The 23,276-nt window shown below is 44.6% G+C and overlaps 1 protein-coding gene across 3 annotated transcripts; it reads left to right on the top strand.

The window, feature by feature from the left end:
* The first annotated feature begins 6,026 nt into the window (after window positions 1–6,026).
* zfhx2 (zinc finger homeobox 2) lies at window positions 6,027–23,225 on the top strand. Of its 3 annotated transcripts, none has more exons than XM_080752112.1 (5): window positions 6,027–6,102; window positions 8,975–9,133; window positions 10,166–10,226; window positions 10,791–14,998; window positions 19,831–23,225. In XM_080752112.1, exons 1-5 carry the CDS (start codon window positions 6,097–6,099, stop codon window positions 20,275–20,277), a joined length of 4,881 nt encoding a protein of 1,626 aa, XP_080608238.1. In that variant the 5' UTR covers window positions 6,027–6,096; the 3' UTR covers window positions 20,278–23,225. The 3 variants fall into 3 exon arrangements, with proteins under 3 accessions (XP_080608238.1, XP_080608237.1, XP_080608236.1); XM_080752111.1 differs by having other exon boundaries at window positions 6,056–6,396; window positions 19,882–23,225; XM_080752110.1 differs by having other exon boundaries at window positions 6,056–6,396.
* Window positions 23,226–23,276: the final 51 nt, after the last annotated feature.

The raw sequence follows: 23,276 nt of genomic DNA, 5'->3' as shown, positions 1-23,276 counted from the left end.
GTGTGTGTGTGTGTGTGTGTGTGTGTGTGTGTGTGTGTGTGTGTGTGTGTGTGTGTGTGTGTGTGTGTGTGTAGGCCTACTGTACTGTGTGAGGAGTGAATGTCAGCAATCAGCCTTGGGGGGAGCTGTCGTGTGTTTACTATAGAGAGAGAAAGAGGGGAAGGAGAAGAGAGAGAGAGAGGGAGAGGTCCGTGAAGTCAGCTGCATTAGCGTTTCCGGCCTGGCAGCTAGCTGCATTAAGCGAAGCTCCAGCCTTCAAAATAAAAGTCAACTAAATAATGTTTATTTAAAAGACACAAATGTATTTAAGAAATACGTGTATGATGTATGTCTCTATACTAGTGTACTTCTAATTGTCCTAACACATTTTCCAGGTTCTTTCAGATTGAAATTCGTGGTATGCGAGCCATTAAAGGCCACTTAACAAGTTAATTCCATTCTTTCTATTGTAATCCATAGAAGAGCTTCAATTGGTTGTTGACACAAGTAGGCTACATCTAATGAGGTCCAGTTACTTAATTATCAATTTTACTTTATCTGTTTATTTAGATTGGGCAGATGTAATGTATGGTAGGCTACTATGGGCTATATTAATGTAAGTAATGAAAATACACCGTGTGTGCATGTACACCAGGGGTCTTCAACAGGGGGTCCAGGACCCCTATCGGGTCCTCAGAATTACTACAGGGAAAGGCACCAAATCTATGTGTGATAGGACCATTCTTTTAGAATAAATGGACAACCCTCTCATCCCTTTTCTGAGGAGAACTTTAGCCAAAAATAGAAGATCTACAAGCTTGTAGATCTGCTATTTTTGGCAATAGGTTTGGTGTTGAAGTGAAAAAAGCCGGAGACCAAGTACAGAGTGAAAGGTAAAATGTACTAAGTAAAAGATGGAACAAGGATGTAAGGAGTTCAATGTAAAAAAAAAGAAAACGCCCCCAAAAGCTCTAGTGGGCACTAGACAGGAGGCGGCTCTTTGCGTTGGCACTTTGAACACACGCAAAAAAAGTGACATTTTCAGACAATTTCAAACTCTAGTTGGCGCTGGAGAGCAGACAGCTCTTTGCGTCGGCACTTTGAGCACACGCACGCGTTCAGGGAGACCTCCTCTATCACTCCACACTCTCCGCTAAGCAGGAGAGGTGTAAAATCAATTTCTGTTGGCTTTCCAGTGCAGCCACTCGCTCAAAATAGTGACATTTTCAGGCATTTTCAAAACCTAGTTGGCGCTGGAGAGCAGACGGCTCTTTGCGTCGGCACTTTGGAGACACGCACGCGTTCAGGAAGACCTCCTCTATCACTCCACACTCTCCGCTAAGCAGGAGAGGTGTAAAATCAATTTCTGTTGGCTGTCCAGTGCAGCCACTCGCTCAAAATAGTGACATTTTCAGACATTTTCAAACTCTAGTTGGCGCTGGAGAGCAGACGGCTCTTTGCGTCGGCACTTTGGAGACACGCACGCGTTCAGGGAGACCTCCTCTATCACTCCACACTCTCCGCTAAGCAGGAGAGGTGTAAAATCAATTTCTGTTGGCTTTCCAGTGCAGCCACTCGCTCAAAATAGTGACATTTTCAGACATTTTCAAACTCTAGTTGGCACTGGAGAGCAGACGGCTCTTTGCGTCGGCACTTTGGAGACACGCACGCGTTCAGGGAGACCTCCTCTATCACTCCACCTTCTCCGCTAAGCAGGAGAGGTGTAAAATCAATTTCTGTTGGCTTTCCAGTGCAGCCACTCGCTCAAAATAGTGACATTTTCAGGCATTTTCAAAATCTAGTTGGCGCTGGAGAGCAGACGGCTCTTTGCGTCGGCACTTTGGAGACACGCACGCGTTCAGGGAGACCTCCTCTATCACTCCACACTCTCCGCTAAGCAGGAGAGGTGTAAAATCAATTTCTGTTGGCTGTCCAGTGCAGCCACTCGCTCAAAATAGTGACATTTTCAGGCATTTTCAAAATCTAGTTGGCGCTGGAGAGCAGAAGGCTCTTTGCGTCGGCACTTTGGAGACACGCACGCGTTCAGGGAGACCTCCTCTATCACTCCACACTCTCCGCTAAGCAGGAGAGGTGTAAAATCAATTTCTGTTGGCTGTCCAGTGCAGCCACTCGCTCAAAATAGTGACATTTTCAGACATTTTCAAACTCTAGTTGGCGCTGGAGAGCAGACGGCTCTTTGCGTCGGCACTTTGGAGACACGCACACGTTCAGGGTTAAGCGGTTGAAGATGGATGGATGGATGGATGGATTATTTTAGAGTAAGCTACTTTATTTACCATTATTGTGTAGCAATAAAACACAGGCTTATAGTTTAATAAAGAGCCTAAATGCAACAATAGTATAGGCTTGTCATTCATGATGGATTGCTTTGTAGATTAGCATTATTGGACTAAATGTAAAGACGCTACGCTGCGCCAACCGTGAATTCAACACAATCTGCTGTTGAGCAGTTTAACCAATTTGCTACGTACGTCTACACAAACGGTCAGATTACAAAGATAAATTGCTTAGTGAAGGCTCACGGATGTCACCATAGGGTACGCTCCAGCAGAATGTCCCGTAATGATCGTATTATTTAAAGAGGAGCATTTTAATCCGATCGGTCGTCGTTTCCCTAAAAAGGTATTAATGTATCTAAGTGCAGTACACCTCGCAACGGATGGGGTCGCATGGCTGAAAAACAACAGAAAATGACGTCTGATCGGATTAAAATGCTGTTTATTAAACAATACGAAAGATACGGGTAATTCTGTTTGAGCGTACCATACTGTGACAGCGAGTGGCTGCACTGCACAGCCAACAGAAATTGATTTTACACCTCTCCTGCTTAGCGGAGAGTGTGGAGTGATAGAGGAGGTCTCCCCGAACGCGTGCGTGTCTCCAAAGTGCCGACGCAAAGAGCCGTCTGCTCTCCAGCGCCAACTAGAGTTTGAAAATGCCTGAAAATGTCACTATTTTGAGCGAGTGGCTGCACTGGAAAGCCAACAGAAATTGATTTTACACCTCTCCTGCTTAGCGGAGAGTGTGGAGTGATAGAGGAGGTCTCCCCGAACGCGTGCGTGTCTCCAAAGTGCCGACGCAAAGAGCCGTCTGCTCTCCAGCGCCAACTAGAGTTTGAAAATGTCACTATTTTGAGCGAGTGGCTGCACTGCACAGCCAACAGAAATTGATTTTACACCTCTCCTGCTTAGCGGAGAGTGTGGAGTGATAGAGGAGGTCTCCCCGAACGCGTGCGTGTCTCCAAAGTGCCGACTTAAAGAGCCGTCTGCTCTCCAGCGCCAACTAGAGTTTGAAAATGCCTGAAAATGTCACTATTTTGAGCGAGTGGCTGCACTGGACAGCCAACAGAAATTGATTTTACACCTCTCCTGCTTAGCGGAGAGTGTGGAGTGATAGAGGAGGTCTCCCCGAACACGTGCGTGTGTTCAAAGTGCCGACGCAAAGAGCCGTCTGCTCTCCAGCGCCAACTAGAGTTTGAAAATGCCTGAAAATGCCACTATTTTGAGCGAGTGGCTGCACTGGAAAGCCAACAGAAATTGATTTTACACCTCTCCTGCTTAGCGGAGAGTGTGGAGTGATAGAGGAGGTCTCCCTGAACGCGTGCGTGTCTCCAAAGTGCCGACGCAAAGAGCCGTCTGCTCTCCAGCGCCAACTAGAGTTTGAAAATGCCTGAAAATGTCACTATTTTGAGCGAGTGGCTGCACTGGACAGCCAACAGAAATTGATTTTACACCTCTCCTGCTTAGCGGAGAGTGTGGAGTGATAGAGGAGGTCTCCCCGAACACGTGCGTGTGTTCAAAGTGCCGACGCAAAGAGCCGTCTGCTCTCCAGCGCCAACTAGAGTTTGAAAATGTCTGAAAATGTCACTATTTTGAGCGAGTGGCTGCACTGGACAGCCAACAGAAATTGATTTTACACCTCTCCTGCTTAGCGGAGAGTGTGGAGTGATAGAGGAGGTCTCCCTGAACGCGTGCGTGTCTCCAAAGTGCCGACGCAAAGAGCCGTCTGCTCTCCAGCGCCAACTAGAGTTTGAAAATGTCACTATTTTGAGCGAGTGGCTGCACTGCACTGCCAACAGAAATTGATTTTACACCTCTCCTGCTTAGCGGAGAGTGTGGAGTGATAGAGGAGGTCTCCCCGAACGCGTGCGTGTCTCCAAAGTGCCGACGCAAAGAGCCGTCTGCTCTCCAGCGCCAACTAGAGTTTGAAAATGTCACTATTTTGAGCGAGTGGCTGCACTGCACAGCCAACAGAAATTGATTTTACACCTCTCCTGCTTAGCGGAGAGTGTGGAGTGATAGAGGAGGTCTCCCCGAACGCGTGCGTGTGTTCAAAGTGCCGACGCAAAGAGCCGTCTGCTCTCCAGCGCCAACTAGAGTTTGAAAATGCCTGAAAATGTCACTATTTTGAGCGAGTGGCTGCACTGGAAAGCCAACAGAAATTGATTTTACACCTCTCCTGCTTAGCGGAGAGTGTGGAGTGATAGAGGAGGTCTCCCCGAACGCGTGCGTGTCTCCAAAGTGCCGACGCAAAGAGCCGTCTGCTCTCCAGCGCCAACTAGAGTTTGAAAATGTCACTATTTTGAGCGAGTGGCTGCACTGCACAGCCAACAGAAATTGATTTTACACCTCTCCTGCTTAGCGGAGAGTGTGGAGTGATAGAGGAGGTCTCCCCGAACGCGTGCGTGTCTCCAAAGTGCCGACGCAAAGAGCCGTCTGCTCTCCAGCGCCAACTAGAGTTTGAAAATGCCTGAAAATGTCACTATTTTGAGCGAGTGGCTGCACTGGACAGCCAACAGAAATTGATTTTACACCTCTCCTGCTTAGCGGAGAGTGTGGAGTGATAGAGGAGGTCTCCCCGAACACGTGCGTGTGTTCAAAGTGCCGACGCAAAGAGCCGTCTGCTCTCCAGCGCCAACTAGAGTTTGAAAATGCCTGAAAATGCCACTATTTTGAGCGAGTGGCTGCACTGGAAAGCCAACAGAAATTGATTTTACACCTCTCCTGCTTAGCGGAGAGTGTGGAGTGATAGAGGAGGTCTCCCTGAACGCGTGCGTGTCTCCAAAGTGCCGACGCAAAGAGCCGTCTGCTCTCCAGCGCCAACTAGAGTTTGAAAATGCCTGAAAATGTCACTATTTTGAGCGAGTGGCTGCACTGGACAGCCAACAGAAATTGATTTTACACCTCTCCTGCTTAGCGGAGAGTGTGGAGTGATAGAGGAGGTCTCCCCGAACACGTGCGTGTGTTCAAAGTGCCGACGCAAAGAGCCGTCTGCTCTCCAGCGCCAACTAGAGTTTGAAAATGTCTGAAAATGTCACTATTTTGAGCGAGTGGCTGCACTGGACAGCCAACAGAAATTGATTTTACACCTCTCCTGCTTAGCGGAGAGTGTGGAGTGATAGAGGAGGTCTCCCTGAACGCGTGCGTGTCTCCAAAGTGCCGACGCAAAGAGCCGTCTGCTCTCCAGCGCCAACTAGAGTTTGAAAATGTCTGAAAATGTCACTATTTTGAGCGAGTGGCTGCACTGGACAGCCAACAGAAATTGATTTTACACCTCTCCTGCCTAGCGGAGAGTGTGGAGTGATAGAGGAGGTCTCCCTGAACGCGTGCGTGTCTCCAAAGTGCCGACGCAAAGAGCCGCCTCCTGTCCAGTGCCCAATTTGTAAAGGCTATGCACTCCAGTGAACTGCATTTATCCATTTATAATGTTTTTCTAATGTTAATAAAACTTTTTTTTTTACCCAGAAACACAATTAGCATTGTGTGTGTTCGTTTTAATGCTTAATCTATATTTTGAATGTGCATATCATGGGACAATTACTCGTTTTTCAACATTTTTCAATTGCCTCAGGGGTACTCTTATTCTGAAGAGATCGGCACCGGATGTCTTATTGCAGCTAACGCTAATGCAGCTGACTTCACATAGGCGAGAGGGAGAGAGGACGAATGAGAGAGAGGGAGGGAGATCCAGCCAGGGAGGAGGAGGAGGAGAGGGAGGAGGAGGAGGAGGAGGTGGAGAGAGAGAAAGAAGAAAACTTTTCAGTCCCGAGGAGCTGGAGAGAGGAGGAAGCGTGCTACTGCTGGAGCCCGGGCGACCATGCAGGTAAACGCATTAGCTAATTGCTGCTCTCCGCAACTTAATTAAAACAACCGATCGGGTTTAATTATCACGGCCTTTGGACGCGGCTCGCAGCGCAGTCGGCCTGCGGATCGAGTGGAGGAGGGCGATCGTGGATTAATGCAGCATTTTTTTTTTACTAATCCGATCCGTCACAGATTTCGTTCGAACGTTAACAAAAATCCCAAAACTTTTTTTTCCTCCTCGGCTCTCCTTTTTTCCCTCCCCTCCTTCACCCTCCCCCTCTCTTTTCTGCACCACCCCCATCGTTCCAGCAGAGTACGTATGCACACACACACACACACACACACACACACACACACACACACACACACAAGTAGCTTAGCTTTTTTAATTAATCTTCTTTTCGCCAATTACCCACCCCAACGAAACCCCTTGTTTTGATTAGTAGGTCTATGTTGCACGCATCTACCTAGTACTAGGACTTGTTTTGAAAAGGTATATGAATCATGGTTTCATAACAGCAACAACAACAATAATAACAGTGATTATTATTATAATAATCAAAGAGTAGGGGGTGGGGGGTCCCGCGGAAGGAAGGAACGCGATTTGTGGGTGGAGGTTTGTGTGTTTTTCTTCTTTTACACACACACACACACACACACACACACACACACACACACGGGGGAGCAGCTAGCTCGTGCACGTACGAGCATTCATTAATTAAATGGCTAGTTGGGACCGTGCGTGTAGGCCTCGGTGTTGGTGCGCTTGTTGCTGGCCGGACGATCAACGATTAGATACCCGACTGGCAGCACACAATCACCGGGGTGAGGGAACTACCCTAGGCCGGTGTCGATACTTTGCTTGACCGAGTAAGGGGGAACAGATCTACACTACAAGACACTCTTACACTAACATCGCGTCGTTAGCTTGTAGATCTGTTCTTTTTTTGTGTCGGGTCAAGCGCAGTAGTTTATAAATCAAGCTTTTGTCATACTTAATTATTGGTGTTTTCGTCGTCGCGCGACATAAACTACGTATTTCCGAGCGGCGAGTGTCGACGTGACGCGCGTCGACACTGGTTCGTCCGGGGAACGCGACGTTTTTGTTGAAATAACGTAACATTTCGTAATAAGGGGGTCTTTATTAGTTCTGGAGGAGACTTGTCTGAGGAGGGGACGTTAATTACCCTGTGCTGCTGCTGCTTGCTAACAGGCTAGCTAGCAAAGAAGTGCCACGACTGGTATGAGGTTAAACCATTTTGTTTATTAATTAAACAGGCATTTTGGCTCTGGTAGAGAAGCAACAGCGCGCTAAGTGGGATGTTGATCTCATGTTTGAGCAGTATGGGATGTTTGTGACCGTTATGGCAATTATTAATCGTCAGTTAAATGAGCAGCGTTTTGTGGAGCAACCACTGTAATGCGACGCCGAGGCAACCTAGCTTGCTAGCTAATTGATTCATCACTGGGTCGGCATGATAGCTAATTAGAAGGCTCGTTAATTAGCCAGCTCGGTAGCGTTAGAAGCGTCGTTTTTAGTTGCATCTTTTGTGTGTTTTTGATTTGGAGCGTCGGAATGAGCGTCTTCGCACACGATGCAGATCTGCAAACGTTGATGTTGGGAGTTATTTTGGAGATTTCGCTAGCTTGCTAATTGGCATCATGACGAGGAAGTGAGGACCTGTATGTGTGTTGGTCACTCCTCATGGGGACATTTTTACGACCACTAAATCCAGGTTGCAGCTTTATTTATGAGTAGTTACTGTATGGTAAGATTGTTATTCACTCCACATGGGACGATCCCCTCCGAGCAGGCTGTATATGATTTATTAAATTGCATGGGAAGGTTCTTTCACACAATCGGAGGCTGAGGCATGGTGCTAATGTCAAGCTTCGCTACGGTCATGCATGCATGCAGCAACTGTGACCTCAGATAGTCTTATTATTTAATATGCGTTAAGGCTTAATGCTCAAGCCAACACTTGGACATCATTGCTATATTTTGAGACCATACTCATTGTGCAGTAGGTACAACCAGTGATCTCATGTTTGTATTTTCTTAGGAATGTTGGCCTATTAGTTGCAGGCACTTTTCTAACACAATGCATTTGTTTTACTTGTTTTATATAGAAAGTAGTGGTATTTACAACTGGAGATATGTGTGATCTTTTGGGGGCTTAAATTAAGTTAGTTTTCAAATGAAAAGTCCATGCTATCATTACAATAAGGTGTAATTTGATACTGTGGTTGCTGACAGGGGGGAAACTCCCTATAAAAGGTGGTTATGGCTAAAATCAAGACTCGGGTCTGTATTTTCATAGTGCTGTGAAGCTGGATCGGGGTTTCGCTTGTTGGAAAGAATGCATTTTCTCCTGTCGCATTGATTTTCTCGGCCATCTGTGCCATTTCATTTCTATAAAATATGGGCTAATAATGCAAAACGTGTCAACATCAAAGCACAGCATAGATAATCTGGCTGCACAGTGTGGATTTGAAATATGATTTAATCATATTGTTGGGCGAAAAACTATTTACAATTTTGTTATTGTATTGTTTACTTGTCTTGTAATTGCACTTATTCTATATTAGTTTGTTATTCTGTAACAACTGAATCCCTTGTTACACTCGAATGTATTTACAGTACACTGTAACTCTCTGACCCCCTAATTGTAAATAAGAGCTAAGTTGACCACAGTAGTGATCTAGAAATGTATATATTGGTGATCTAGAAATGTATATTACTCTATTCTAAGGAGCTTCACAAGCCATTGTGTGCTTTGCACAATTTGTGCTTTGAACGTGACCTTAAGTGCAATAGACTAGCTTGAAAATGAATAACTGAATCAGTTTTGTTATATTGCCGTATTTTTCATTTTATATTTATTGTCCAGGAGGAGTCTGGAGAGTCTGTGAGCAGTGACACCAGCGGGGTAGCAGAGTGGCTTTGCCCCCTGTGCCAACAAGGGCAACCAGACAGATCGTCTCTATCTCGGCATCTCACTGAACTACACAACGTACTTCCTAACTGCGTAGACAAACTGCTGGACATTGTAAGTACACAAGGACAAATATATCACACCACAGTCCTTTTCTTATAGTTTTTGACACTGTTTTGATGCTAAATACATAGAGCTCAAGAACGGTTAAACTCTGAACAGTGGGGGGTGGCAATATGAAGAAAATTATTTGTTTCAACTCTCACTGCATTTAGTGTTAAGGTTTTTGATTGTTTGTAAGCAATAAGCATTGTGTTGAAGTTATCATTTCATTGTAATTCAATAATATAGAGTGAAACTTGGTGATCAACTCCAAAGTCGTTTGTAATGTAACGAGTGCACACTTATGCAGATACAAATAATAATCAGTACTTGCAAACCTAGTCTTTAAAATTATATATTTAAAGTGCACAGCAGAGGTCAGAGACGATGGCATTTCAGCTGTGTTTTATTCTGTTTTTATTATTATTATTTTTTTTTTAAGATTAGTTTTTGGGCTTTTATGCCTTTTATTGATAGGACAGTAGACTGACAGGAAATGGGGTAGAGATGGGGAGTGACACACGGCAAAGGTCGTCCGGATCGGGAATCGAACCAGCGACGCTGCCAGGCATCCATGCCTAAGCGGTATGCGCCTGGACCAGTAGGCCAGCGGGCGCCCCATTATTCTGTTTTATTTCAATAATATGACCATTTATGCTTTGGATTACCCAGGCAGATCTCAAATCTTTGACAGAAATATTAGCTTACACTTAAAACCTAAAACACCTGAAAGACAAAATTGTCTTCAGTTATAATGATCACCATTAACGTAGGTGAATAGCTGCTACATAGATCTTATACAAAGTCATTGATGTTTATTTTTATGCTTTTCGGGCAAGTGTCAAATTAAAGGCTAGGTCAGGTTGCACTGTGTAACATTGCTATGCTTCAATGAGTCACACCCAGCATGTTGGCCTCATGCTGGATGGCAATCAACCACGTGACTGATAGCATTCACCTTTATGTGAGAGCAGGAGTTATGTTTAAGATTTCCTTTTTTCACAGATGACTGATCCTAATGATGTTTTCCCTCCTTTTTATCAGGCTGTCCCTAAACAATGTGCCAGTGGAGAGGTTGAGGACATAGATGCACACAATACCACAGGTGAGCGAGAGGCATCTTCAAACAAGTCAGAAATCGTTGATTTTTTAGAATTTAAGGAATTAGATTTGCTATGTTCTCAGAAATATATACTGTACAGAAAAAAATCAAGAATAAAGGGTACAAGTATTAATATGGATGAATGAATAGATAGATAGATAGATATAGCATTTCTTTATATTCTGTATATAATTAGATGAGTAATACTTGTAACAGTCCTTGTATTAGTTTGTAAATAGTAAACATTAGTTTGAGTACAACTACTACAGTACTTGCTTGATGTTTGATCTGGCCAAGTGTATGTCTTTGAAAGCAAAACAACCTTTATTTAATGTTTAAGAGAATGTAGAAAATAAATGTTTTACAGTACAAACTTTTAAAGGGAACTAATTGTCCCTGATATGGGTTGGGTGAGGACGATATTTCAGAGGGGTACAAAAAAATGGACGTAAACATGAATTGCATGTGCAAATGTTCATCTTGTCTCATGTTAGTGGGTCAGTTAAAGCAGGTGTTCTGTTTACCACAACATAACAGTTGAGTTTTGTTATTCTTACTCTTTATCAGAAGCTGTCCTCCAACAAGTGAAGCATGGTGAAGACCTACAACCCTGCCAAACCGAGGAAAATTCCCACGCTGTCCAGCAGCCTAAAGACAAAGTGATGGAGGAAGAGGAGGTGGTGTGTGGACAGGGTGCAGCAGAACAGGAGGGAGGTGGAGCTCAACCAGAGTCGGAAAAGAAGGGGAATCAACCCACAGGTGAAGCAACACAGCGAAACACAGCGGAGAACGCAGAAATGGCAGAAGCCAACGCAACCTCTGCTGATAAAAATGGTGTAGTGCCTCCAAAGGTCGCCCGGTCATTTAAATGCACTGCCTGTCATGAGGCGTTTCTGTCCAAGACAGCATTGAGTGTCCACTACTCCTCCGACACCCACATTCAACAGATGAAAACAGGTGGGGAGACTAACCCCAAGACTCCAGTTCCTGTTCTGAGTCGACCTTTTTTGTCCAACAAGCCCTATCAGTGTGCTGTGTGTCGAGTCTCCTACAATCATGCCATCACCCTTGAGAGCCATATGAAGTCTGTTTTACACCAGACCCGGAGCAGAAATGCTGCCAATAGCACCGCGGCTACTGGGGGTTCGGGGAGCAGCAACAGCAGCGTTCCAAGCCCAGAAGTGGGCACTCCGGGGTGCGGAGCCTCACAGCTAGTCACCGCAACAAACTGCTCTGCTCCTGGGAGCCAGGTGGTGACTGCCAAAGACAGGGAGCAGATCCCAGCATCGGTAGCAGCAGCTCCCTCCCTCCTCACCTCCCCTGTGGCCTCTGCTCAAGCAGTCTCTGCTTTTCTCACCCTCCTTACGTCTAGCCCCAGCTCCGTCTCACACTCCCTCCTCCCTTCCCTGTTTGCGGCTGGCACGGCTCCCGGCGTGGCCACGCCCCAGCTGGTTCCTCAGCCTCAGATGCTCATGCCCTTGATCCTGAACGGGCTCCAAGCCCAAACCCAGCAGAGCCAGGAGAACCAGCCTGGACAGCTCCTGACCCAGTGTGTGCCATTACTAGGTCTCAGCCCAGCCCAGCAAGCCCTTGTAGCCCAAAGACTCAATAGCTTACAGAACGAGGGGCCTGCTGTTGGAGTACAAGCAAACACACAGTCCTGTGTGAAAGAGCAAAAGGGGGAGGACGGAAGAAGCGAGGAGGAGCATGTCAAGCAGGAGGATAAGACTGTTAAAGAGGAGAATAAAACGAGTAAAGAGGAGGTCAAGGTTGAGGACATGGACAGTCGGCCCGTGGCAGGTGTTAAAAGAGAGAGAGGTGAGGAAGAAGAGACTAAGGAACTGATAAGCAAACTGATTAAGCTAGAGAAAGATGGAGAGGAGGGGGCAGATGGAGAAGGCACAACAGACGGAGGAGACGGTTCAACAGATCAGTCGGGGCTAGATGGAGGCGATAAAGCAGCACTCCCAACCTCCCCGATATCCACAGAGAAAAGCTTCCGCAATAATAACCTTTCACCATCTACGTCTGTACGCAGCAACTCAAACTCGAGCCTCAGCCCCGTACATTTGAACCTTACACTTAGCCCAGATTCTACCCCACAGAAATCACAAGCAGGCACAAGCCCTTGCGGCTCAGTTGACTCCCTGAAAACCAGCCCGTATAAGAGCACCTCATTTTCACCAGACCACACTCGTCCTTGTCATAATACGAAGGGGCGCTACACATCTCCAGGCCCGCCAGTACTGTCAGAGTTCCAGTCAGAGGTTCTGTCTGCGTTCTTTGAGTCCCGCAGTGAGGCAGATGCTGCCAGCCCTCCTCGAGAGGACTGTGAGGCACTGGGCAGAGAGGTAGGCCTCACTGAGGACGAGGTACGCAGGTGGCTATGCCAAGCACGCACCGCCCAAGTGAGGCGGAGGGCAATGGGATCAGAGCACAGTCAGGACAGAGCAGGACTCGCCACGCACATCCAAGTTGACTGTTTAGATAATGACTTTGATGAGGATGAAAGCTCACTGATAATAGCGGAAAGTGAGGATGGAGCTGAAGCCTCCAGCAGTCAGGCAATTGATTTGTCTAGTAGTAAAAGGAAGAGGAAAGAGAAGGCTGTTGGGAAGAGCAGCCAAGGGGACTCCTGTTTGACCTCTGATTCTGAGACCGAAGAAGTGTACACCTCTATCATTGTGTCTGATGATGAAAGTCAGACTGGATCCTTGAGAGAGGGCCCTGACAGCCCTGCGAAAAACGAAGCACAGCGGGAGCCAGCCGGCAATAAGGGCCCCAGTGGGGGGAAGGTACTGCGCTCCACCACTGTGTTCCTCTCTGATGCTGAGGACGAGTATGAAGAGGAGGATGTCATAGGAGGTCAGAGGGCGAATCTGAAAAAGAGAAAGAGGGAATTTGAACGGGAAGAGGTGGAGGTAAAGAAGGAAAGGCAGGACCCAGATGTGGATCTGGAGTTGGAGGCCCAAGGGGATCCTCCAAGCACCCAGGCCCAATCTATGGACCACACAGGGCTTCCAACTGGCATGCTCCACTCCCTCCCCCTCTCTCTCTTTTCTACAGCACAGTTTCTCAGTCCCTATGTCCTCTCAATTCCTCCCTCCATAATGGGAGATAAATTGCCCACCTTTTCCACCGCACCAAATATAACACGCTTCACACAGTCTCTTTCTTCCCATGGCCAAATCTCTCATTACCTGTCCAATGGAGGTGACTGCGAATCAGCTTTGGACCTCAGCATGGGGAAAAGGAGCGATTCAAAGACTGCTTCTTCCTCATCCTCGACATCCTCCATGGTCGACAGGACATTGTTGCAGAAGGGACGTTTGCTGGACGGGCTGGGTCTGAGGCCCACATCCAAAGGCCTGGTGGTTGTCCAGGTGAAACCCGAAGGCTCAACCACTACAGGTTCCATCAGCAACGCTAGTCTGGTGAACTGCAATAGCCTGAATAAGTCAAGTATTTACATGAGGGCAGCAGAGAAAATGAACGCAACATTGCAGGAGAGGGAAAGGGAGAGGGAGCGGGAGAAAGAGAAGGAACAGCAGCAAAGGAGGTCAAAGGGCAGAAGGTATCGGGACATGAGGCGTTCCAGGACCATCATCCAAGCCGAGCAGCTCGATATTCTCTATGGCTGCTACTTCAAAGACCCCAATCCTGGGAAACACGAGTTTGAGCAGATTTCTGAATGGGTTCATCTCCCTAAGAAAGTTGTCCAGATTTGGTTCCAGAACATGCGGGCAAGGGAACGCAAGGGCGAGGTGCGGTTCATCAGCGATGGAACCCTGGCGGCGCTGGGCAAACCGCTCATCAAGTTCACTTGGCCTCTTTCCAAACCCATATTCTCCAACAAACCTACCACCACTACCAACAGCAGCCCTGGGAGCATCACAACTACTCCCATGGTCCGCACACTCATAAAGACAGAGAAAGAACCTGTGGAAATGGGCAAACTACTGGATATGGTGAAAAATGTAACCCCAGTTCCCATAAAGCCTAAGGAGGTTGTCTCTTCCACCAAGGTCTCTCCTGTGAGCTGTGTCGCCTCATCAGTGCCAAAGATAAAACTCGAAACCACCAGCAACCTCACTATGGTCAAAATTGCCCCCAAAATGAACACCCCCATCCTTCTTGCACCCCCCAAGGAGCTCTTTCCCATTGCCCCTCGCCCAGTCGTGAAGCTAAAGCTGGAAGAGGAGAGTGAGGATGACAAAACGGATGAAGAGAAAGACAGTGAAAGAGAGATGAGGCCCGTCCCAGGAGCCACCAACCGCATGGTACCCAAAATCCCCACCACGCCTATCAACAACAAGCTCCCCGCCACAGCAACTGTGCAACAGAAACAAAACGGACTTAACTACTGGACCCCCAAGGGTTCTTTTAAGATCAATACACTATCAAGAGAACAGCTGGCTCTTCCCATGCACAACGCCCCACCTCGCACAATCCCCCCTCCACCGACCCCTAGCATTGCACCGGTTAGCCCAAATATACCTAGCAAAGTGGCCAGTCCCACCACCCCGGCCATGGCTAAACCCAGCCCTACAGAGAACAGCTTCCTTCCCCACTCTTGCAGCCGCAGACCACGCACACATCTTTCCTGCCTGCAGCTGTCCATCTTGCAGTCTTGCTATGAGACCTGCGCCCACCCCAACGCCATGGAATGCGAGGCCATTGGTACGGAGCTGAGCCTACCACTCAAGGTGGTGCAGATCTGGTTCCAGAACACCAGAGCTAAAGAGAAGCGCTGGCGGCTGCAACAGGAGAAAATGGTAGGTGTACTAGTGGTATAAAGGTTGTGGACAAAGTCACACATGAGTTAAAACGAAAAGCAATATTAGCAAAAAGAAATCACATATTAATAGAAATTATCTAAACTTATGACTTAATCTATATTTCTGCATACAGTCAGGTTTATGCTTATCTATATTATTGCATTGTCACATGTGAACATTACAGCAATAAGTTATTACAAAAAGTAATGAGAACCCCCCCCCTTAATCTATTAAGCATACAATATGTTTAGCTTTGTGTTTAGTTATTACTTTAGATCAGGGGTCTTCAACGTTTTCTTGGCTGAGAGAGAGATGAAGCAGGGACCCCCTCTATATATTGTATAAATGTGTGATGCAGATTTTCATCGATTTCATAGATGAACTAATAGACTTGTTTGACAGCACTGTCATCAGTCTATGTTGGATTCATGTTAATGTGTTTTTTCAGACATTTAACCACTTAAAGTGATAGTTCACCTATTTTTTACATAAAGCTGTGTGAAATACTTGCCATTAAAACAGTGATTAAAAATGTATTAATTGATTACCAGAGTCCTGTGGTCAGAGTTCTGGTCAGTTTCTAATGAATATTAAGTAGTTCCAATGGGGTGGGGGCCATTTGGCGTGGCCCAATCATTGAAAATAGATTAATCCACAAAACTAGCGTCATTTGTATTGTTGGCCTATTTCAACCATATAGAGCGAGGTTTCGTTCTGATCAGCTGCCTGCAAAGCACCTTGTTTTGGGGAAATACGTTGCAGCGGCGTAGTGATACTGGACACAAAAAATAGTACCTTGTGACAGAGGGGTCAAAGTTGAACGAAAGTATTTGGTAGAAATAGGTCAACAATACAAATGAAGCTAGTTTTGTGGATTCATCTATTTTTAATGATTGGGCCATGAGCCCCTGCCAAATCACCGGAACTACTTTATATTCATCTAAAACTGACCACGGGACTCTGGTAATGAATTAATACATTTGTAACCACTATTTTAATGGCAAGTATTTCACACAGCTTCACGTCAAAAATAGGTGAACTATCACTTAAAATCGTTGATTATTAGTAAACTGACCTTTCACTCTGTACTTGGTCTGCTCTTTTTTACCTCCACACCAAACCTATTTGCTGAAAATAGCCGATCTACAAGCTCTCAACGCCTCGCGCTGCGAGGTGTTGAGAGCTTGTAGATCTGCTATTTTTGGCTAAAGTTCTCCTCAGAATTGGGATTTGAGGATTCAAGTTGTTCATTTAAAAGAATTATCCTGTATCACACAAAGATTTGGCGGCCCCCCTGTTGTAACTCTGAGAACCCCCTAGGGGTCCCGGACCCCCTGTTGAAGACCCTTGCTTTAGATCAGGGGTGGGCAACTTTGATGATGGCGAGGGCCACTATATTTCCACCTTCACTCCAGAGGGCCACATTGCATATTGCTATGTCCTACTTTGTCATTCTAGTATCTCATGCAAAAGAAGCAAAAATAGCAGATCTACAAGCTCAAAACTCATCGCAGCGCGATACGTTTTGAGCTTGTAGATCGGCTATTTTTGCTTCTTTTGAATTGGAATCCTGAATTTTTGTTATTTTTTAATTGGAATCCTGAAATGTAACATTTTGATTTAATTTCAAACGCATTTAGTTATATACTCATGTTAACTTTATTAACTTTATGAACCTAAATACAAATACATTGGACATAAAAAAAACATTTTAATACTACTAAACTAGTCATTAAGCTACTAATAAAGACTGAAGGAATTAAAGCAGGTCATGTTTGTAATTGAAACAGCTGAAATCAATAATATATCAGTATTCTGGTATTAACCTGCGGGCCGCATTAATTGAAGGTGGGGGCCGCATGTGGCCGCCAGTTGCCCATGTATGCTTTAGATACTGTAGTTTCTACTCAAACTAATGTCTTAATCTATATATCTGCTTAAAGCTAGCCTTACACCTAACAACTTAAAAGATTTCTCAGTCGTAATAAAATCGAGACAAGTCGCGGCGCGCTCCAGTGATTCGGTCGTTATTCAATTGTTAAATGTGAGGTAGTGGTCCGACTCGATTTTTACCCCGACTTGAGACCCAGATTCTGTTACGACAATATCTAACTGGTTTGATATTTTCAATAATCGGGGCTGAGTCTGACTGAATGTCGAGTACAATGACGTAACAACCAAAACAGAACGCTTTGAGCCAAAACAAAAGCCATTCATTCTCCAAGACACTGAGCTGCCAGACTGGTCGACTCGCCACTAGTGTAGCTGTTGGTGCGGCTACGGCAGCCCTCTAATTCACTGCGTATCATAATAGTACATTATTCCAAACATAAGAAGTTGACAATAAGTTGATAGGATCAATCTGCGCCGGCTATTGGAGAGGAGAGGAGAGAACGGGAGAAGAGAGGACTGAGGGAGGAGGGCGGAGCTCGGTGTGTGCATGCAGACGCAGTGATGGAAAAAGTACTCACATGTTACTTAAGTAAAGGCATCAATACTGCAATACTGTGATGCGACGCGTTGTGAGCTTGTAGATCGATAGAAAGAAACTAGTAACAAAAGTTTTCAAAGTAGTGTAGTGAAAGTCCAATATTTTCCTCTGATGTAGTGGAGTAGAAGTAAAAGTACTGAAAATGGGAAATACTCAAGTAAAGTACAATTACCTCAATTGTACTTAAGTAAATGTACCAGTCTACAAAATCTTTAGAGGCATCTCACATTTAACAACTGAAATCTTTAAAAAAATCATCGTCTTTTTCAAATCTTTTAGTGTGAGAGGGTAGTCTTTTAGAAATCTTTCCAAATCTTTCCAAAATCTTTTCAAAGTTGTTAGATGTAAGAGGGCCTTAACTCTTATACTGCTTTGGACGTTCCTGTTCGCCCCAATTCTCAAGAGACCTCCGCGCCAATACGGCGTTCGTTCGTTCGTTTACCTTGTTGAAGCTGATGAGGGGTCGCGCCGCCGTGTACTGTAAACACATTTTCCGGGTGATGGTGTAAAAAATCCATTATGCGTTAACATCAACGGAGACCAATTCACTTCCTTGTTGATTTCCTCTGGCTGTAAGGCTCTGTGGCCAGTGACTGGTCTGAATGTACGGCAACACATAACAGGCAAATTCACATTCATTCTCGCATGACGCCGCCCTCTGCTGCCTGGCAGACCAAAGTGCACTATTGCACAATCAAAAAAAATAAATAAAAAATAAATAAATGTCTGTCTATCTACTATAACGTATATATCTACTATAACGTAATAAATAAATAAATAATCTGGCAGTAGGAGAGTTAAGGTAGGCATACAGTAAAACATGTTAAGCATTGTGGATGTGAGGACTGATATTGGTCTGGATTGTCTAGTCCAGGGATTCCCAAACATTTCCAGCTGAGATCCAAAGAAAAATGTTTATGTTCAAAAATACATTATAATATTACGCTATAATTCACTATTAACGTTTTCCATATTTATGGATTTTGTGAACGTTTTTGAAATTATTTTGAAAGTTTTTCCCCCCTCAAATTTAGCTTTCTTTTCTGTGAAAATCTTTTGAAATTTTGAAAAGGCATATTTACTCAGCACAAAAAAAGTCCCAAAAATGGGTCCCAACCAGAGCACACGAGCGGAGTGGTGACAAAAGCCGCTCCGCGCTCCAGAGGGCTCATGTCCCACTCGCTCGTCGCTCTGGTCAGCCACCGGGCCGCTCCGCTCCCCGCCGCTCTGTCGCTCAACTTGATTTTCGCATCTCTCGCTCTGTGCTCGCTCCACGCTCCGCTCAGGGCCGTCAATCAGAGTCAAAAAAGTAGTTTGCCACCATGTCCGAAACACTTTCTCCTTTGCCAGTGTGTTCCCAACACAAATGGCTGCGCTAATATGAGCCTCGGGTTTGATGGAGTCTTGGAGAACTTTCCACTCGCCACTGTTTTGTTGGAAACATGCGGCGCGCGGCCCCAACAGGATCGGCTCGGAGTGGAGGAGGGTCGGCACTCAGACCCATTATAAAAGTCGCTCGCTCACGCTCAACTAAAAAACGGCTCGCTCCGCTCCCTGCACCGCTCGCGCTCCACTCCACTCGTATGCTCTGGTCCCAACCCATTGTTTGGGAAACCACTGAGAAAATATGTTGCCTCTTAACTAACTACTACTACTTTATATGACTAACTGTTAAGGGGTGCTCAAATGTTTTAAAATATTCAGCAGAGGTGGGCAACCATGTCTTTTGATCAACCGGTAGATCAGTTGGGTTATATGTAGGTCAAGTAGACAATTTCTAAAACAAAAACATAATTAATTGTGCAAACATATTGTCAGACTTTATTTCGACATATGTGCTGTAAGTGATATTTGTTTTAAAATGTGTTTTGTTAAAGTTCACCTGTAATTACGATATGCCATGGACCACAGGTTGAGAAACGGTGCTATAGAGTGTTCAGTAACTGGATTCTCAACAAACTCTGCAGCTATCATGTAAACAGAATTCATCCGATCAAGAGGCAGAATCCATTTATCTGCCTCAATTGTATTGCGCTCTGGTTCCAATTTGTCCAGTTTCACTTTGTTTATCCTGCATGACTTTTCTCTCTTTATTGGTTGAAAAAATTGGTGTCATGATCTGAAAAATTAGTTTTCTGTTTAATAAAGAGCTGTAGAGATGGGGGGGAACCCTGTTACTGAACACAGTACTGAATTGGTTGGCAATGGTATCACGCCAACCCTTATAAATGGCAAAGTAGGGTAGATCACATGCCAGAAAAGGTTAACCACAAAAAAAAAGCTACACCAAACTCACTTTTCTCTCTCTTCCTCCCCCCACTTTCCCTCCTCTTCACAGTCACCTGTGTCAGGGGGGAAAGTGGACATGAGCTCGGGAAGCTACTTACAGTATAATGCCCTCAGAGCCAACCGACCCATCCTGCCAAAGCCAGTGCAGCTGACGGTTATCGAACACATGGCTCCTTCCGTGGCGGGCCAGTCGGCGCCAAAGGAGACCCTGACGGGTCGCTGCGAGGCCTGTAATATCACTTTCGAGTCCAGAGCTGCGGCCAGATCCCATGTGTTCTCTCCACGACATCTGGCCACCCTGAGAACCACTAACTTTGGCCAGCCAGCGACGCTCGTCCACAAGAACGGAACCAGCAGTGGTGGACCTAGTGGTACCGTGCAGGGCTCACAGATCTCAGTCACTCTCTCCAGTCCGGTCTCCAGTTCTGGTGGTGGTTCTGGAGGTGAGACTGTCGTCGAATCATCTCCATCACCAGCGACCACCAGCAGCAGCTAAGACTTGGATCAGGGTTGATCAACAAATAACTCTTCCTTGGACCTGTTTGGGCTCCTCAGATTTTAAGAAACACACTTTTTTGAGCACTAACCCTAAAACAATTTCTTTCCCTGCACCGGCTATGCCCTTGTTTCCCCTTAACTGACTGAACAACTGATGTCTAAAAACAATGGAGTTCACCCGCTTCCTATACAGCAGGCTATAACCACACTGCTTCATTCAACAGCTCTCGGATGAATGATGAACCTGTCCCAAGCTAGGGCTGCACAATTAACTGAAAGTAATCAGAAAAGGTGATATTATGTAATCGTGAAGCTGTATAATTAATTCAGACACCTTATTTGGCAAGGGTTAATTACCTAAACACTGTACCACCCATCTCCCCATCCACCAGACTCGCAACAATGTCACATAACCATTTGGACAAAGATGGGGTACCGATTACCACAATAGGCAAATGTGAAATCTTTTTCCACCCAAAATAACCTTAATCAAGTCATAACAGTGCAGTCCTATCCCAAGCCCCAAAACCCACCACCCCTTAGAAACATTTTTGGTCCAAGGCCTGTGGTTATATTACCTTCCCTATGAGAACTTCTAATTTCTAGTCACTCAACTTGCCATGCTTGTTGTCCTACTTATCCTGAAGACTGATGCAAAATGTAGTAATATTCTTGTCTTTGGAAGTGGCCATTTGACATTAGGCCTGGCACACATTTTGGGGACACTGACATTACATACACCAAGAGTCTACCCAGTCTGCTCCTATGGAATAATTTCTTTCTTATGGCTACTTTCTCCGTTACAGCAAATATTGCTTTGGATATAGGACAAGTGGATTGATCCAGCGGGAGAGGGGAGAAACTGTTCTTCACCAGTTTATTAGCTAAAAGACATTGTTTTCTGAAAGAGCATTGTATGTCTACTCACTTGGGATTTTGAAGGTACTTAACAAGAAATAGGGCTGTTCACACTTTTCCCCCAATCTGGGTCTATGTTCTAATGTTCACTGTTTTCATGACAATCCAAATAGACAGGGCAAAAATGAGAGGAATGCTGCGGAAGGTAGTTTATTTGACAGCACTTTGACACATTTTACTTGTATGAAATGTTTTTAAGCATTCTAATGCTGTGTCTGTTTATGGAAAGACACGCTAGTGCATGTTGGATGCCTTAATATAAATTACAAGTTAAATTGATTATTTGTTTTCCCTCTTTTGCTAGTCGATCGAACATGCTTTAGCTGCTTGTGACTGTACCATTGTACAAGAAGCATTCGTGCATATACATGAAGAGTTCTATTCCAGAATGATATATTTCCATATTGGGGTTTAAATTTGACCAGAAATTCACTGTTCCATAAAATCAGTATCTAGAATATATTGGAACCTGACTGCAACAGCGTTGGTGTTTTGTCAGCCAACAACTTCAGTAAACAACTATAATGATGTACTATTAACCATTTATCGTTCTGAATGAGACAATGCCATGTTTTCAAACGAACTGGTCTAGTTTTGGAATGGAACTCCTCAAACATCTAAATCTGATTACAGATCAGAGCTGTGCCGAATACTTGACAGCCTTAAAAAGAGGAAATATTACTAAGCGTATGAATTGAAACCGAAAGTGCTCCTCATCCAATGTTTGCAAATAAATTAAATTGCTATTTTACTCATGTCTGGTGAATAGGGTCCATTCAAGGCCTGGCCACTTTAATTTGATAAATTCATTGGGATTTTGTTAGTCATGAATTAGTGTGTGTGAAACAGGAAAATAACTACTTGGATCAATGTATTGATTTTGATATCTTCTAGAGTTAATATGAGCAAATACTATAAACTATTGACTAAAGGTCAAGCCAAACATGCAGAGATACTGGGAGCAGGGTTTCAAATGGTCTCTTGTGTGTTTTGTTCCCCTTCTTGTTTGGTTTTGTCTTGAAACATAATTGCTAATTCTGCTTATGTACCTGCTGGGAAATGAGATGCAACAATGTCTAATAGACATGCTAGACAGAGGGGGTATTATTCTCCAGTAGCCTTATGGGATTATGGGTACTCAAAGTCTAGAAGCAAATTGGGAAATTGACTGAGAGCTATTATAAGATGGTGCTGTTTTGAAGGACACATGCTATACTAAAGACGTTTTCCTTCAGTTTAAGTTGTATATTGTTATTAATGTTACTATCAATAGTTTTAACAAAAATGCAAAACTAAAAAATAACTTTTTGTAAAGAAATATATTAAGAAGAAAAAAATAACTGATTATTCCAAAGTAATCCTCCCTTTGCTTTCTGTCATTTGAAAAACCAAAAAGCAATCTGAGGTTGACGGAGAGCTAGAGAGGCGTTCCTAAATGCAAATTGTAAAGGACATCCAATGGCTGACACTTGTGCCAATCCACTTGGTTTGTTTTTCTCTTTAAAAAAAAAGATTCCAAGATGCACAGCTGCCTCCACAACAGCACAGAAAAAAAGAATAGTTTGTTTTGACCAATTTTGAAATGGAAAAAGTGCTACAAACAATGGCCTTTAATTGGGAATTCACAATTGGTGTCGGAAGCACGGTAGCTAGTGTCTAAACACAGGATTGGATAGCAGTGTTTGAGCCTCCCAACTGGGATTATACACAAACACAGAAGCTGTGTTGCACTGTCCAAGGTAGATAGGTTTTTTATGGAGATCTGCTTTTTATTCTTTAATCATGTTCCATTGTCACTTTGATTCTCACTATTGTTATAACTATACTACTTATCCTATTATCATTACTACTTTCATCACTGTTTTGATTATTGATCCATAACGGTTTTTAAGGCCACCACTTTGCTCAACAACAAAAAAAAAGTTTGGTATTGGTATGAATATTGAACAAAAATGGTGGCTGTGTTATGAATTGTTAGTTTTGTTTAAGCTTATTTTCCCCCCTTCTCACTGTACCTGCTTTTTTGTGTTTGATCTCCATTCTGCTTTCTTTGATATACAGAAAGAAATAAAATCCATT

Source organism: Nannobrachium achirus (genome assembly GCF_963921795.1).
Source record: "Nannobrachium achirus genome assembly, chromosome: 21".
NCBI lineage: Eukaryota > Metazoa > Chordata > Actinopteri > Myctophiformes > Myctophidae > Nannobrachium > Nannobrachium achirus.
This window is presented reverse-complemented; position numbering and strand designations above follow the sequence as displayed.

Coding starts and splice junctions, on each gene's coding strand:
- zfhx2 (XM_080752110.1), top strand. CDS start 6,238: ATGCAGCATTTTTTTTTTACTAATCCGATCCGTCACAGATTTCGTTCG. Junction 6,397..8,974: donor ACCCCCATCGTTCCAGCAGA/GTACGTATGCAC, acceptor TTTATTGTCCAG/GAGGAGTCTGGAGAGTCTGT. Junction 9,134..10,165: donor TAGACAAACTGCTGGACATT/GTAAGTACACAA, acceptor CCTTTTTATCAG/GCTGTCCCTAAACAATGTGC.